Genomic DNA, 13,688 nt, shown 5'->3' on the forward strand with positions numbered 1-13,688 from the left:
TTACATATATATATATATATATATATATATATATATATATATATATATATATATATATATATATATATATATATATATATATATATATATTGATTGAACAGGATAGTTTCAGCCCCAAGTCACTCTCCACTTTCATTTATTCCAATATTAAGTCTTCAACAAAACTGTTGAACTGAATATCCTTGGTGTTGTATTCCAAGTAAGAAACATAATAACTAAAAATATATATTTAATAAACTAACAAAACATAACAAATAGCATGCTAGGAGCAAGTAACAAAGATTAGCGAATGAAAATCTATTTGTAACGTGTTTATATACTCTCTGGAAAGGTAAGGCAGCACCGCTGTTCAGAGACTGCAGGCTGTCGTCATTGACGCGTAGTGATGACAGAAGGTGACGTCGGCTGTCATCACAACATCTCTTTGTCCTAAGATAGAACAAAGTCCTTGAACCTGCTTGGCCTAGAACCTGCTTGGCCTAACGATGCTATGTCTGGGCCTCAAAGTTCTTGAAGTCTGTTCTGGAACTAAAGACTCTTGTTTTGGTATTGTAGGCTCAACCACTGCACTCTGAGAATCCGCACTAGCAGGAATGGAAGATGGTACTTCAGTCTCAAAACTCGGTGCTGGTGGAGATGCTACACTAGGATCAAACGGAATAGTCAACCGATCAGGAATACGCTTCCACATTTGATCTACGTGACGTTTAACTATCTCGCCTCCTGTTGTCACAGCTTGGTAAGAATCTGGATCCGTGGGTTTAATTACCGTTGCTGAAAACCACTTTGGACCCTGTCCATAGCTCCTCACAAAGACTGGATCGTCGGCACTGAACGATCTTGGAAGAAAATCGCCATTTTTTTCTATACGCATCTTGCTCCTGTCTCAACTTCCTCTCTGCCGCCAGATCTGGATAGAGTCTACTAAGACGGTTCTCAGCTTCCTCCCCATTAACAGTTCTGCAGGACTAGCACTTATTGTTGTGGCGGGAGTGCAATGTTGTTGAAGAAGGAACTGGGCTAGACGTTTCTTGCAATTTCCCTTCTATACGTCTCAGGGAATCTTTCACGCTCTGGACTGTTCTTTCAGCTTGACCATTTCCGGACGGACGTCTTGGTGCGATCATAACCCTTCTGACGAGATTCCTCTCTAAGAAAGTCTGGTACTCCGATGCTCGAAACTGGCCTCCGTTATCGGAAACGATGACTTCAGGTATCCCATGGGTAGCAAAGATTTCACGTACGACGTCGACTGTTGCAGAAGTAGACGTAGAAGTCATATGACGAACTTCGATCCACTTCGACATGGCATCTACAAGGATGAAGAATTCTTGTTCCTGAAACGGACCAGCGAAATCTATATGAAGACGGGACCAAGGTTTCTCCGGAATCTTTCAAGGATGCACTGGAGCATTCGGAGGGGCATGACGCGTCTGTTGACATTCCTGGCATCTTTGAACGCGCACTTCTATGTCATAGTCCCTGTCTAGCCACCACACGTATGAACGTGAGAGAGCTTTCATTCTTTCAATTTCTGGATGTCCCAGATGTAGAGCCTGGAGAACACGTGATTGTCCCAACACTGGAATAGCTACTCTATTACCCCATAATAGGCAATTTCGATGGGTAGAAAGTTCGTTACGTTTCGAGAAAAAAGTCTGAAATTTTTTATCCGGTTTTTCATTTGGCCATCCTCTAGAACCCAATTTAGTACTCTTGACAAAATTGGATCGCGCAATGCTAATTTTGCAATCTCTGCTGTCTGAAGTGGAGGATCTTGTAAATCCTCGGTAAACAATACCTCTAAAAGAAGCAGGAACCTCAAATTTATCAGTCTCTTTTGGAAGTCTACTTAAAGAATCTGCATTTTGAATTTTTTTTCCTGGTCTATGAATTAGAGTATAATCATATGCATTAAGTACTAAAGACCATCTCAGCATACGAGGAGACAAAATTTCTTTAGTAGGCTTATTTTTTGAAAAAATTCCTAACATAGTCTGATAATCAGTTATAATAGTGAATTTATGTCCATAAAAAAAATGGTGAAATTTTTTTGTATCGAACACAATTGCCATCTCCTCTTTGTTGATTTGCGCATAGTTACTTTCAGTCGACGTGAGCGTACGCGATGCGAAAGCTATTGGTGCTTCTCAACCATTGTCAAGAACATGACTTAAGACAGCTCCTACGCCAAACGGAGATGCATCGCAAACTAAAGTTACCGGTAATTTTTCATCGAACGGAACCAATACCGCTTCGGAACTTAACAATTCTTTTAAATATCAAAAAGCTTCATCGTGGACTTGACACTATTTCCACACTGAATCCCTATCTAACAGCCTATGTAATATTTCAGCTTTAGTAGCTTTGTCCTTTAGAAACTATTATAAAAGTTTATCAAACCCAAAAACGCCTGTAACTGGACCTTATTTTTAGGTACCGGAAAAGCATGAATCGCTTCTACTTTACTTTTGGAGGGGTGGATGCCCTTCGCATCGATACGGTAGCCCAAAAACTCTACTTCCGCTACCCCAAATAAGCATTTGTTCGCATTTGCTTTAAGTCCCGCTTTTCTCAAACGCTCTAGTACTTGTTCCATGCGAGCGGCTAACTCTTCCTCTGACAAGTACATCATCAAAATAAGGAACAACGCCTTCTAAATTTTGAAACAAATCTTCGATTAAATTTTGAAATATTCCTGGGGCTACGTTAATTCGGAATTGAAGCCTTTTTACCTTAGACGCACCGTTATGCGTGATGATAGTCTAAGCTTCAGCGGAAGCATCATCAACCAGTAATTGTAAATATGCCTGAGCCAAATATATCTTAGCATAATAACCTCCTCCCTTAAGCTTTGAACGAAGATGACTTACAGTGGGAATTGGATAAAGATCTCATTGCTTTGTTTAACTAACGTGATTTGATAATCTCCGCACAAACGTACTTCACCTGACGGTTTAAGCACTGGAACAACCGGTGTTGACCATTTTGGATTAGAAATTTCTTCAAAAACTCCTTCACTTTGAAGTTTTGTTAGGGCAGCTTCAATTTTGGGCCTCATTGCCAAAGGAACGCTTCTTGCTTTATATCTAACAGGAGCGATATCCGAATTTATAGGAAGCGATACTGGATTACCCGTATACGAACCCAATTTATTATCAAAAATATCATCGTATTTTTTAAGAACTTTTTCGATAATTCCCGGTCTAATTTCGTGTACTCCTGTTATTCAAAATTCCTCAAGGTTCAAACCAAGAATACCCCAAAATATTCGTACAGTGATTATTTGAAATTAACAGTTTTAACTTTGCTTTGGAAAGGTTACGCATAACTTCAACTTTACATACGCTAGCTAGTGAAATCCCATTTTTAGAAAAATCGCGCAGTTTAACACGGGTTTCTTAGAACAGAAAACTTTATTCAACGTTTGCAATGAAATAATTGAATAATAGGAACTCGAATCAATTTCCACTTCTAATTTTTCCTTATCAACCTCAATGATAACGTTTCTCTTAAACGGAGATTGAGAACTTATGACATTTAAATATTCGGGTTGAACTTCAATTTCATTTGCACGCTGTTTTTCAAATTCATTTTTCTTCCGACAAAATTTTATAATGTGATCCTTAAGACCACACGAATGGAGTATTGCATTTTTGAATTTACACGTTGAACGTTCATGTTTACCACTGCAACAGAAACACACTTTAGAATTTGCTACTACCTGAAACATTAGAATTTTGTTTACTAAATCGCGCATTATTCCTTTTGTTCCAACCACGTACGAAATCAACCGCATCCGAATTCTCAGAATAAAAAGAATTTTGGATATGAATATGCCTTAATTGGGAAGCCGCAACCTCAACAGAAATTGCATTTTCAAGTGTTAATTTGGGTTCATCCAATAATCTTCTTTGAACCTCTTCATCACGAATACCGCAGACTAATTGATCTCGCAATCATTCTGACAAAGTTTCCCCGAAATTACAATCTTCGGCAAGCTTTCTTAATTCGGTAACGTAAGCATTCACGGATTCTAATTTTGACTGAAATCTTTTATGAAACTTGAAACGTCGAAATATTACTGAAGATTTAGGACAAAGATGTTCTTTCAAAAGCCTAATTAAATCTTGAAATTTAAATGCTGTAACTTCTTTTGGCGAAACTAAAGTTCGAATTATAGACAATGTTTTAATTCCACAAACAGCTAAAAGAGTCGCGCGCTTTTAATGAACATCTATAATAGAATTAGCCTCCAAAAAGTAAGTAATTTTATCAGCATATAACTCGAATGAATTTGGATTTGAAGTATCAAATTCCTGAATAGAGCCTACCGTCGCCATCTGAGTGCGAAATTTAGCTTAAGCAGAGAAAATATTGCAAATAGAAAAAACGCATTTAAACATTTAAAACGCCTACCGGAAGCATAAAATACTACCGGTATTGGATCAGGTCAACAACTCATGGCCAGCAATCTTTAAGAAATTGCATTTTCAAGGAAATCCAATTGAAGTTGAACTTCTTCGTGCCGTGGAGTAAGATCAATGGAATAAGATCCCATTAGTCGTCGCCACGTGTTGAACTGTGAGTATCCTTGGTGTTGTATTCCAAGTAAGAAACATAATAACTTAGAATATATATTTAATAAACCAACAAAACATAACAAAAAACATGCTAGCAGCAAGTAACAAAGATTAGCGAATGAACATCTATTAGTAAAGTGTCTATTATATACTCTCTGGAAAGGTAAGGCAGCGCCGCTGTTCAGAAACTACAGGCCGTCGTCATTGATTCGTAGTGATGACGGAAGGTGACGTCGACTGTCATCACAACAAAAACTAATGGTGAAAAGCTCGCTCACATTGATAAGTAGTCAATAACCCACCTCAAGTGGTTCACTGGTTGAAACCTCCAGTCCATGAATAACTGCCAGTGGTAAATCTTAGGGAGACATGAAAGCAGCACAGAGATGCGAGTTTGAAAGCAGAGAACCAACAAAACGCACACAACTCAGAAAGATGGTAGTGGAAACAAAAGATTATGTCATGTACAGTCCGCAAAAAAAAAAAGATATCACCCTGAATAACTTTCGTTCTAATGATCGGATTTTCACGAACTAAGTGTTAATCTTAATGGTTCCTGGGGGTGACCTCAAATATGCTAATTAATTAGTGCTAACTATTAATTAAGTTACGAAATCAGACACAAAAACGTATTTTCTCTGAATAAACATATATTTTTTCTTACATATTTGGATTCTTAACCTTCAAAATATAGGGGGTAGCCGCAATCTGGGAAATATGGTCCCCATAGTTTGGTCAGGAGAGCGATCCAAAGTTCGTACCCCTTAATGTTAATTTCACTTTTTACGTTTTTAGTCATATTTTAAAAACTAATAAAGCAATTCGAAGAAAATTTCACCCAGTCATAAAACTCATTTACCCAAAGATAATTTCACGAAAAAAATAATTTTTAATAATTGTTAATTATTTTTATTATTTAATTAAATTAAGGATGAAAAATTTTTGAATTATAAGGTATGAATTTTTTTATACCATATTAATCTACATATTTTTCAATTGAAAAATCTAAAGTTTCAACTGTTTTTATTTATTAGAAGCTGAGAAAAATTAAAATTAATTATTTTTAAAAAAATAATTTGGCGACAATGAAGAAATGATTAAATGGGGCGATTAATATTAAAATGTGATAAACTTGCGAGGAACTTGACTTCGCGCGCTTAGCATAAAATTTCATTCATATTTTTTTCGCTAATAATCGTTTGCTTATCTTTTCATTTTTATTTTTTTAAGCTATAAAATACGATGTTTCTTTTTTAGTCGTCTAAAATTCTATTTGAAATTTAGTAAAGAAATTTGAATAAAACATTTTATTGAATAAAATACATTTTATTCAGAGAATGTGGAGTTTTATAAAAGCATGCTTCTGATAGAATATGATTATACAACAGATTGTGCTTCTTTAATGTGATTATTTTTTATTTTTTTTTCTCAATAACTGATAAAATTTCAATAATATACATACGAATGAATAAATTTGGAATAAAATATTCATCAATTTCTTGAATATATATTTTATGAATATTAATAAAAATACGTAGTCAACATTTTTAAGCATCTCTCACAACATCGCAAATTTCTCAAAATCTTATAGGGTAAACTAACCAGTGAAGAAATACTTAAGCTTAGCTTGTCTTTAAAAAAAATCATAAAAATTTCAAAACTTGTAATTTTAGCTAAATGACATATTTGTTATTAAATGCATGTTGACATATTTGTTATTCAATGCAAATTATGTAAAAAAAATTTAGATAACTTACATAATATTGTTTTAAGCTTTTGGTGGTTTAAATAATAAGTAGTAAGATAACCAAGTGAAGGAACAGTTCTTAAATTGAGTAAACACTAAATTTTCCAGTGAATGAACACTTAATTTTGAGAATGTTTGATGCTCGTTAGGAATCCTTAGGCCACACAGATATCTGTCGCCCTGTAGATGCCTGAATTGACGGCTGTTAACACAGGCGGGCATTAGGAAAAAAAAATCTTTTAAGTTTTCGTGCCCCCATTTCAGTATCTTAAGGGTCTTAAGAGCTCTGTTTAAAAAGAGAGTATCATATCAGATATATATATATATATATATATATATATATATATATATATATATATATATATATATATATATATATATATATATATATATATATATATATATATATATATATATATATATATATATATATAATATATATATATATATATATATATATATATATATATATATATATATATATATAATATATATATATATATATATATATATATATATATATATATATATATATATATATATATATATATATATATATATATATATATATATATATATATATATATATATATATATATATATATATATATATATATATATATATATATATATATATATATATATATATATATATATATATATATATATAAGAAAACAAAAATAATCATAGTAGCAGTATTTGGTGGTAAATGTAGCTTATCGTAATTGAAGAATATGCTGTGCGACATTTCATGGTGAATTTGCGAACGTAAGTTTCAGAATGTATCGAAACATGTGGATGCTATTTGCTAATCATCTTTATCCAAAGAAAATCATGTAACGTAAATATCTAGCAAAATGAAGCAATTTTTTAAACAATGAATCATACAATATGCAACATATTATTTCAATATCTTATTTTTAAACATAACATATTTCAATGTTTTTAAAATGCCACTAAACATTCAGCAATTCCTTGAGTTACAGAAAAAAGAAATATCGTAAATTATAGAAAACCTTGTGAATGTGCATTAGAATTACTATACAATCTACATTTTATTTTTCAAGCACTTTTTTTTTCTTCAAACTTTCGTGCCTAGAAGACTCGATTAAAGCTGTAAAAATCTCTATCCCTAAAATTTCGTATATAGCTATTATAAGTTACGTTAATTTGATTTTAGTATGAAATCCTCGAATAAACATAGCAAAAATAGCATAATCTAAATAATATCAGATAAAAAGTTCATGTATTTAAATTCTAAAAACTTATAAATCGATGCAAATTTTCTTTTCAAAGGAGATTAAAATAATTTTTTTTTTTTTTTTTTTTTTTTTGCTTTTTGGACATAAATAAACTTGAAAATTGTCTATTGCCTAGAAACTTCGAGATGTTTTCTATTAACTATTAATTAAACCTCTCAGAGCAATCACAAAACATTATTTAAATTTTTTTACAGTCAGAAATTGGTTGCCTAGCAACCTAGTAAAATTAAGCGTTTCTCTTTTGAATCAGTCAATGGGTTATCTTAAAATATTTATTTGCGCAGGCGACTTTTTTTGGCGGTTTTCTGGACTATCGCCAAATATATAAACCTTTATTGCAACCCAATTTACGACCCAATTGTTTTAAAATTTTGTCTACCCCCTCTAATTCAAGTGTCTAGATTCCAAATATGTAAAAAAAAATATATGTTTATTCAGAGAAAGTACATTTTTGTGTCTGATTTCGTAACTTAATTAAAAGTTAGCACTAATTAATTAGCATATTTGAGGTCACCCCCAGGAACCATTAAGATTGACACTTAGTTCGTGAAAATCGGATCATTAGAACGAAAGTTATTCAGGGTGATATCTTTTTTTTTTGCGGACTGTACATTGATGGTCACCAGGCCTACATGAGGCTGATGTGCTTACCAGCTTCAACTGGACAGTTGGCTGCACTTTGGTCCACTACTACAGGTGCCTTATTGTCTGCTATGTCACTTCATAGAGGTCTTCTGCTTCATGGACTGCATGCAAAAATTCTTTTATTAAGATCCCCTACTGCAATACCATAGATACCTGCAGCTGCAATGGGCTCACGAGCATGAAGAGTAGCATGCCTATTAGTAACAAGTTGTTTCACCAGCACAAAACCGCTATATTTTCAGAAACCAGGATACCACATTCATATTTAAGACTGTGTGAGAGAACACTGCTCTTCTAGAGCAGTGGTCCCCAACCCACGGTCCGCGGACCGGTACCGGTCCGTTGATCAAATGGTACCAGTCCGCCCATTTCATTGAAACTGAATTTGAATTTCTAGGTTTATACCCCAAATTAAAAATATCTGTGTACCATTAAAATTTTATTTATTTAAAAAAAATATGCCCCCGAAGGAAGTAACATAATTTTTTTAATGTTTTAAAAAGTAAAAAAAAAAGAAATCTTCTGCAACTATTTTCTCATTCAATTAGTTTTAATAAAAAAAAATCAATCATCGTAACTGTAAATATCATAAATAAAAAACGAAAGCGCGACGTGACGTTTACATTGGAACTAATAAAGAACTTCCTCTTCTCTCTCGATTCTGACGCCTCACACAGCGAGAGTATATAGTAAGGCTATAAAAGAGAAGCTGGCTCGTCTGCCATTTAGTCGCCCAAAGACCACGTGATCATGATTCCTCTCTACTGTTTTGTGTGCTTTATGCGGATTTGTTTGTTTTTTGTATAAAGAAAGTTTCTATCACTCCTCTCTCTGTTAACAGTGCTTGGTGTACGCGTGTATTGTGTCTACACAAATTTAACTCACAAGTTAGCAAACATGAATACAAAACAGACGTCCTTAGAAAGTTTCCTTGGAAAAAAGAAAAGGCTCAGTGAAGAGCCTTCAACATCAAAGAAACATGCAACTTTTAACAGATAATACCATGAGTCAGTCCTACTTGAAGTATGGTTTTGTCGGGACAGGCGATTCACACAAACCAAAACCGCTCTGCATAGTTTGCGGCGATCAACTCTCTAATGACGCAATGAAACCTTCAAAACTGCTTCGCCACTTGAACGCCAAGCACCCTGGATTAAAAGACAAGAACCTGGAGTATTTTGAAAGAAGAAAACGGGAACTCGACGGACAGAAAAAATTTATGATGGCCACCACATCAATAAAGGAGAGCGCACTAAGAGCATCATGTTTGGTGGCTAACCGCATTGCTAAAGCTAAAAAGCCATTCAATATGGGTGAAGAATTAATCTTGCCCGCCACTAAAGACATTTGCCGTGAAATACTAGGAGAAGCTGCTGTGGAAAAGATAGCACATGTGCCTTTGTCGGCTAGCAATGTGACTAGGCGCATTGGGGAAATAGCCGAAGACATTGAAAAGCAATTGTTGTAGAGGATTAATGCATCACCGTGGTACGCACTCCAGGTTGACGAATCTACAGATATTAACAGCAAGGCAATACTACTTGTTTATGTGCGATATCTATATCAGGAGGATGTGCATGAGGATTTGTTATGTGCACTATCTTTGCCAACCAACACCACAGGAGCAGAACTGTTCAAGTCACTGGATGGTTATATATCAAGACAACTAAAATGGTCCTTTTGTATAGGCATATGCACAGACGGAGCTGCTACTATGACCGGACGTCTATCTGGTTTAACTGCTCGGATTAAGGAAGTTGCACCTGAGAGTGAAGCTACACATTGTCTCATTCACAGGGAAGTGCTAGCAAGCCGAAAAATGTCACCAGAATTTAACAGCGTATTGATTGATGTCGTTAAAGTTATTAACTACATCAAAGTACACGCCCTTAACTCGTGCCTGTTAGAGCAGCTTTGTGAGGAGATGGACGCAGAGTACAGATGCCTTCTGCTCTATACAGAAATAAGATGGTTATCTAGAGGAAAATCGCTACTGAGAGTATTTGAATTGCGAGAGCCATTGCAAAGATTTCTCTTAGAAAAGAAGTCACCGCTGGCAGCACATTTCAGTGACAAGGTATGGGTCACCAAAATGGCTTACCTGTGTGACATATTCAACCTGCTGAATGAACTCAATCTGTGCCTTCAGGGGAAAATGACAACTGTTTTCAAGTTGGCTGACAAAGTAGCTGCCTTTAAAGTCAAATTGGAGTTATGGGGACGACGCGTGAACAGAGGCATTTTCGACATGTTTCAGACATTAGAGGGTGTTTTAGGAGAGACAGAGCCTGAAGATTCATTCTCCCAGTTGGTTCACGATCTGTTGTCGTTGTCTGTGTGTCTTTGCTTTTAAAAGAGTTCGAGCGCTACTTCCCAACCACAAAAGACCCACGAACTGGTAAGGAATGGATCCGCGACCCATTTGCCAACAAATCGGGTGAATCTAGCTTGTCAATGCAAGAAGATCAACTGTTGGAGATTGCAAATGACGGCGGCCTTAAGACTACGTTCGAAACAACAACTCTGCCGGTGTTCTGGATTAAAGTCCTGGCAGAATACCCCGAGATTGCCACCAAAGCACTTAAATCCCTATTGCCATTTCCGACAACCTATCTGTGTGAAGCGGGATTTTCTGCAGTAACAGCAACTAAAACAAAGCAACGGAATAAACTGGAGCTAAGCAACACACTTCGGGTGTCATTGTCTCCGATTACCCCCAGATGGACCCGTCTTATTGCAAAGAAACAAGCTCAGGGTTCTCATTGATGTAATGTTCAAGTAAGTTAAAATGTTAAATCACTTTATTTTTTGGTGTAACTGTATTTTATTTTAAAGGTATGTTTAAATACAATTAAATTAAAATTATAAAATCAAAATAATCTAAAATATAAACAATCAATGCCCCCCCCCCTCAGTGGGCCGTGGTAAAATTATCAAACGTTGACAGGTTGGGGAACACTGTTCTAGAGCATTTCTATTCTTCTTCTATTTCTCTTTCTTTTAATACAGTAAGTATGAATTGAGAGTAATTTTAACAGCAACATGTACATCAGTGAAGTTCTGGAATCCAAACTTATTACTTGATTTGTAGGCAGTCCTATCCTTTAGGAGGATAATGGCTGCTTATATGTAGCAAGGACTTTCCAGCAGAGAAATACAGCTTTTTCCTTGGACTGGTTGTTTGCCAAATATGGCACCTATTGAACATAAGTAGGATTTCATTGGTCCACATCATACTCATGATTCTTGTCCTACAGCTTTTACAGATAAACATTAGGTACCATCAAAAAACATAGAACGTTCTTCTTCCAAGCAGAAATTCAAAATCTGTTTGACTCTAAGCCATGTTGTGTAACTGCACTCACTGTAGTGCATGGTTGCTACACTACATCAAATACTGATTTTGGACTCTAAAAAAGCATTTTCATTTGCTTTGATTTTTAATTGTATAAAGACAAGTTACTTGAGCATAAAATTTCATTTAATTTTGACAATTCCATCAAATTGTTGCAATTTTTACAAAGTAATAATATAATGTTAAGTGTGTCCTAATCTCATAATGAACTTTGAAAGCTTTTTTTTATTTATTTATTTAATTTTTTCCTAACAATGTGTCTCAAAGTGTTTAAAAATGCCGTATGTAACTTGGAAACCTTCATATTTTAAATATTTTACTTAATGATTGCATTGCTTTCAGAAAATTGTTGAAAAAAAGCACTTAAATTTTAATTTATAAATACTGTTGGAAAGAAAAAATAAGAAATTTTTTAAAAAAAAACTAAATAAATAAAGCTAACAGAAATTAATGCTGAACACAAATTAATAACTGGATATGTTTATTCAAAATAAACAAAATATTAAATGAATATATTTTTAGCTACATGGAAAATAAAGATAACAGAAATTAATGTAGAAGACAAATTAAAGAATGAATATGTACATTCAATTGAAGCAATAAAAAATCAATGGAAATAAAAATATGACCACCGAAACCGACGTCTTCAGGGGGTACCGGCCTCGGTAGCCATAGAACAAAACATTTTCTATTGAGAGAGAGGACAAATGCCAAATTAACTCTCTCAGTATCCCGAAGGTTTTGTATATGTCCAGGAAAAAATACATGAAATACATAAAACCATTCAGAAAAGAAATTCAAACAAAAACTTGAGAAAATAAAAACTCACATTAAACCGGTCAAACAGCGATTTCACAAGCAAACTAAATGCAAAGGAAACACTTAAAACAAAAGAAAACAACCCCCTCTATTAAAATGCGCAGATTGAAAAAAAAAGAAGTAACAAATTAGTATAATGCTTAACTGGGGCTGCTTAGTTAAGACTTGAATTGCACCCTGTTAAAAGAATTAAAAATCTAGTATTCTTCAGTCATTTTCTTAATCAAAAAATTAACATCACAAAAGTTAAAAAGAAAATCATTATTACTCAAATTATTCACAGCCTCCTTAAAACTTTCAATGTTATTCCAAATATTTTTAATCCTAACCAATTGTGAAAAAACTAAATTTTTGAAAATTTTATTACACAGATTAGTATTAAAGTTGCAGAAAAAAATAACTTTAAATTTAAAAGCTTTTCTTTTATCAAAAACACCAATTTTAATTATTTTATCAACAATATCAATTTTAAAATCTAAATATTCAACATTTCAGCAATTCTCATTAGTTTTCTTCAAAACCAAATCTTTAGGATAAATACTATAAATAAAATTAAAATTATTACAATTAAACAAAATCAAACCATCAATATATCTAAGAGCATTAAATTCATTATACTCCAGAAATTAATAGAAATTTAAATTTAAAGTTATTTTTTTCTGCAACTTTAATACTAATCTGTGTAATAAAATTTTCAAAAATTTAGTTTTTTCACAATTGGTTAGGATAAAAAATATTTGCAATAACATTGAAAGTTTTAAGGAGGCAGTGAATAATTTTTTGAAGAATTTGAGTAATAATGATTTTCCTTTTAACTTTTGTAATGTTAATTTTTTGATTAAGAAAATGATTGAAGAATACTAGATTTTTATTTCTTTTAACAGAGCGCAATTCAAGTCTTAACTAAGCAGCCCCAGCAAAGCATTATATTAATTTGTTACATAATCTTCTTTTTTTTTCAATCTGCGCATTTTAATAGAAGGGGTTGTTTTCTTTTGTTTTATGTGTTTCCTTTGCATTTAGTTTGCTTGTTAAATCGCTGTTCAATCGGCTTAATGTGAGTTTTTATTTTCTCAAGTTTTTGTTTGAATTTCTTTTCTGAATGGTTTCATGTATTTTTTCCAGGACATATACAAAACCTTCGAGGTACTGAGAGAGTCAATTTGGCATTTGTCCTCTCTCTCAATAGAAAAGGTTTTGTTTTATGGCCACCGAGGCCGATACCTCCTGAAGACGTCGGCTTTGGTGGTCATATTTTTATTTTATTTCTATTGAT

At 33.7% G+C, this 13,688-nt stretch overlaps 3 protein-coding genes and 1 pseudogene across 3 annotated transcripts; 3 read left to right on the plus strand and 1 right to left on the minus strand.

Annotated features, from left to right (window-relative positions):
- Positions 1-1,394: 1,394 nt before the first annotated feature.
- On the minus strand, positions 1,395-1,994 carry LOC147800874 (uncharacterized). Its single transcript, XM_087156044.1, has one exon. It carries the CDS (start codon positions 1,992-1,994, stop codon positions 1,395-1,397), a length of 600 nt encoding a protein of 199 aa, XP_087012170.1.
- Positions 1,995-9,241: 7,247 nt separating this feature from the next.
- LOC139427191 (SCAN domain-containing protein 3 pseudogene) lies at positions 9,242-9,706 on the plus strand (annotated as a pseudogene).
- A 246-nt stretch (positions 9,707-9,952) lies between these two features.
- On the plus strand, positions 9,953-10,591 carry LOC139427190 (SCAN domain-containing protein 3-like). The gene has a single exon (XM_071188065.1). It carries the CDS (start codon positions 9,953-9,955, stop codon positions 10,589-10,591), a length of 639 nt encoding a protein of 212 aa, XP_071044166.1.
- Positions 10,592-10,692: 101 nt separating this feature from the next.
- LOC139427189 (protein FAM200A-like) lies at positions 10,693-11,004 on the plus strand. Its single transcript, XM_071188064.1, has one exon. It carries the CDS (start codon positions 10,693-10,695, stop codon positions 11,002-11,004), a length of 312 nt encoding a protein of 103 aa, XP_071044165.1.
- Positions 11,005-13,688: the final 2,684 nt, after the last annotated feature.

This window comes from Parasteatoda tepidariorum, chromosome 12 (genome assembly GCF_982258835.1).
Source record: "Parasteatoda tepidariorum strain Cologne lab strain chromosome 12, Ptep-v5.0, whole genome shotgun sequence".
Classification (NCBI taxonomy): domain Eukaryota; kingdom Metazoa; phylum Arthropoda; class Arachnida; order Araneae; family Theridiidae; genus Parasteatoda; species Parasteatoda tepidariorum.

What these genes read in the sequence shown, in the direction of transcription:
- LOC139427189 (XM_071188064.1), top strand. Translation starts at nt 10,693, where the DNA reads ATGCAAGAAGATCAACTGTTGGAGATTGCAAATGACGGCGGCCTTAAG.
- LOC139427190 (XM_071188065.1), top strand. Translation starts at nt 9,953, where the DNA reads ATGACCGGACGTCTATCTGGTTTAACTGCTCGGATTAAGGAAGTTGCA.
- LOC147800874 (XM_087156044.1), bottom strand. Translation starts at nt 1,994, where the DNA reads ATGTTAGGAATTTTTTCAAAAAATAAGCCTACTAAAGAAATTTTGTCT.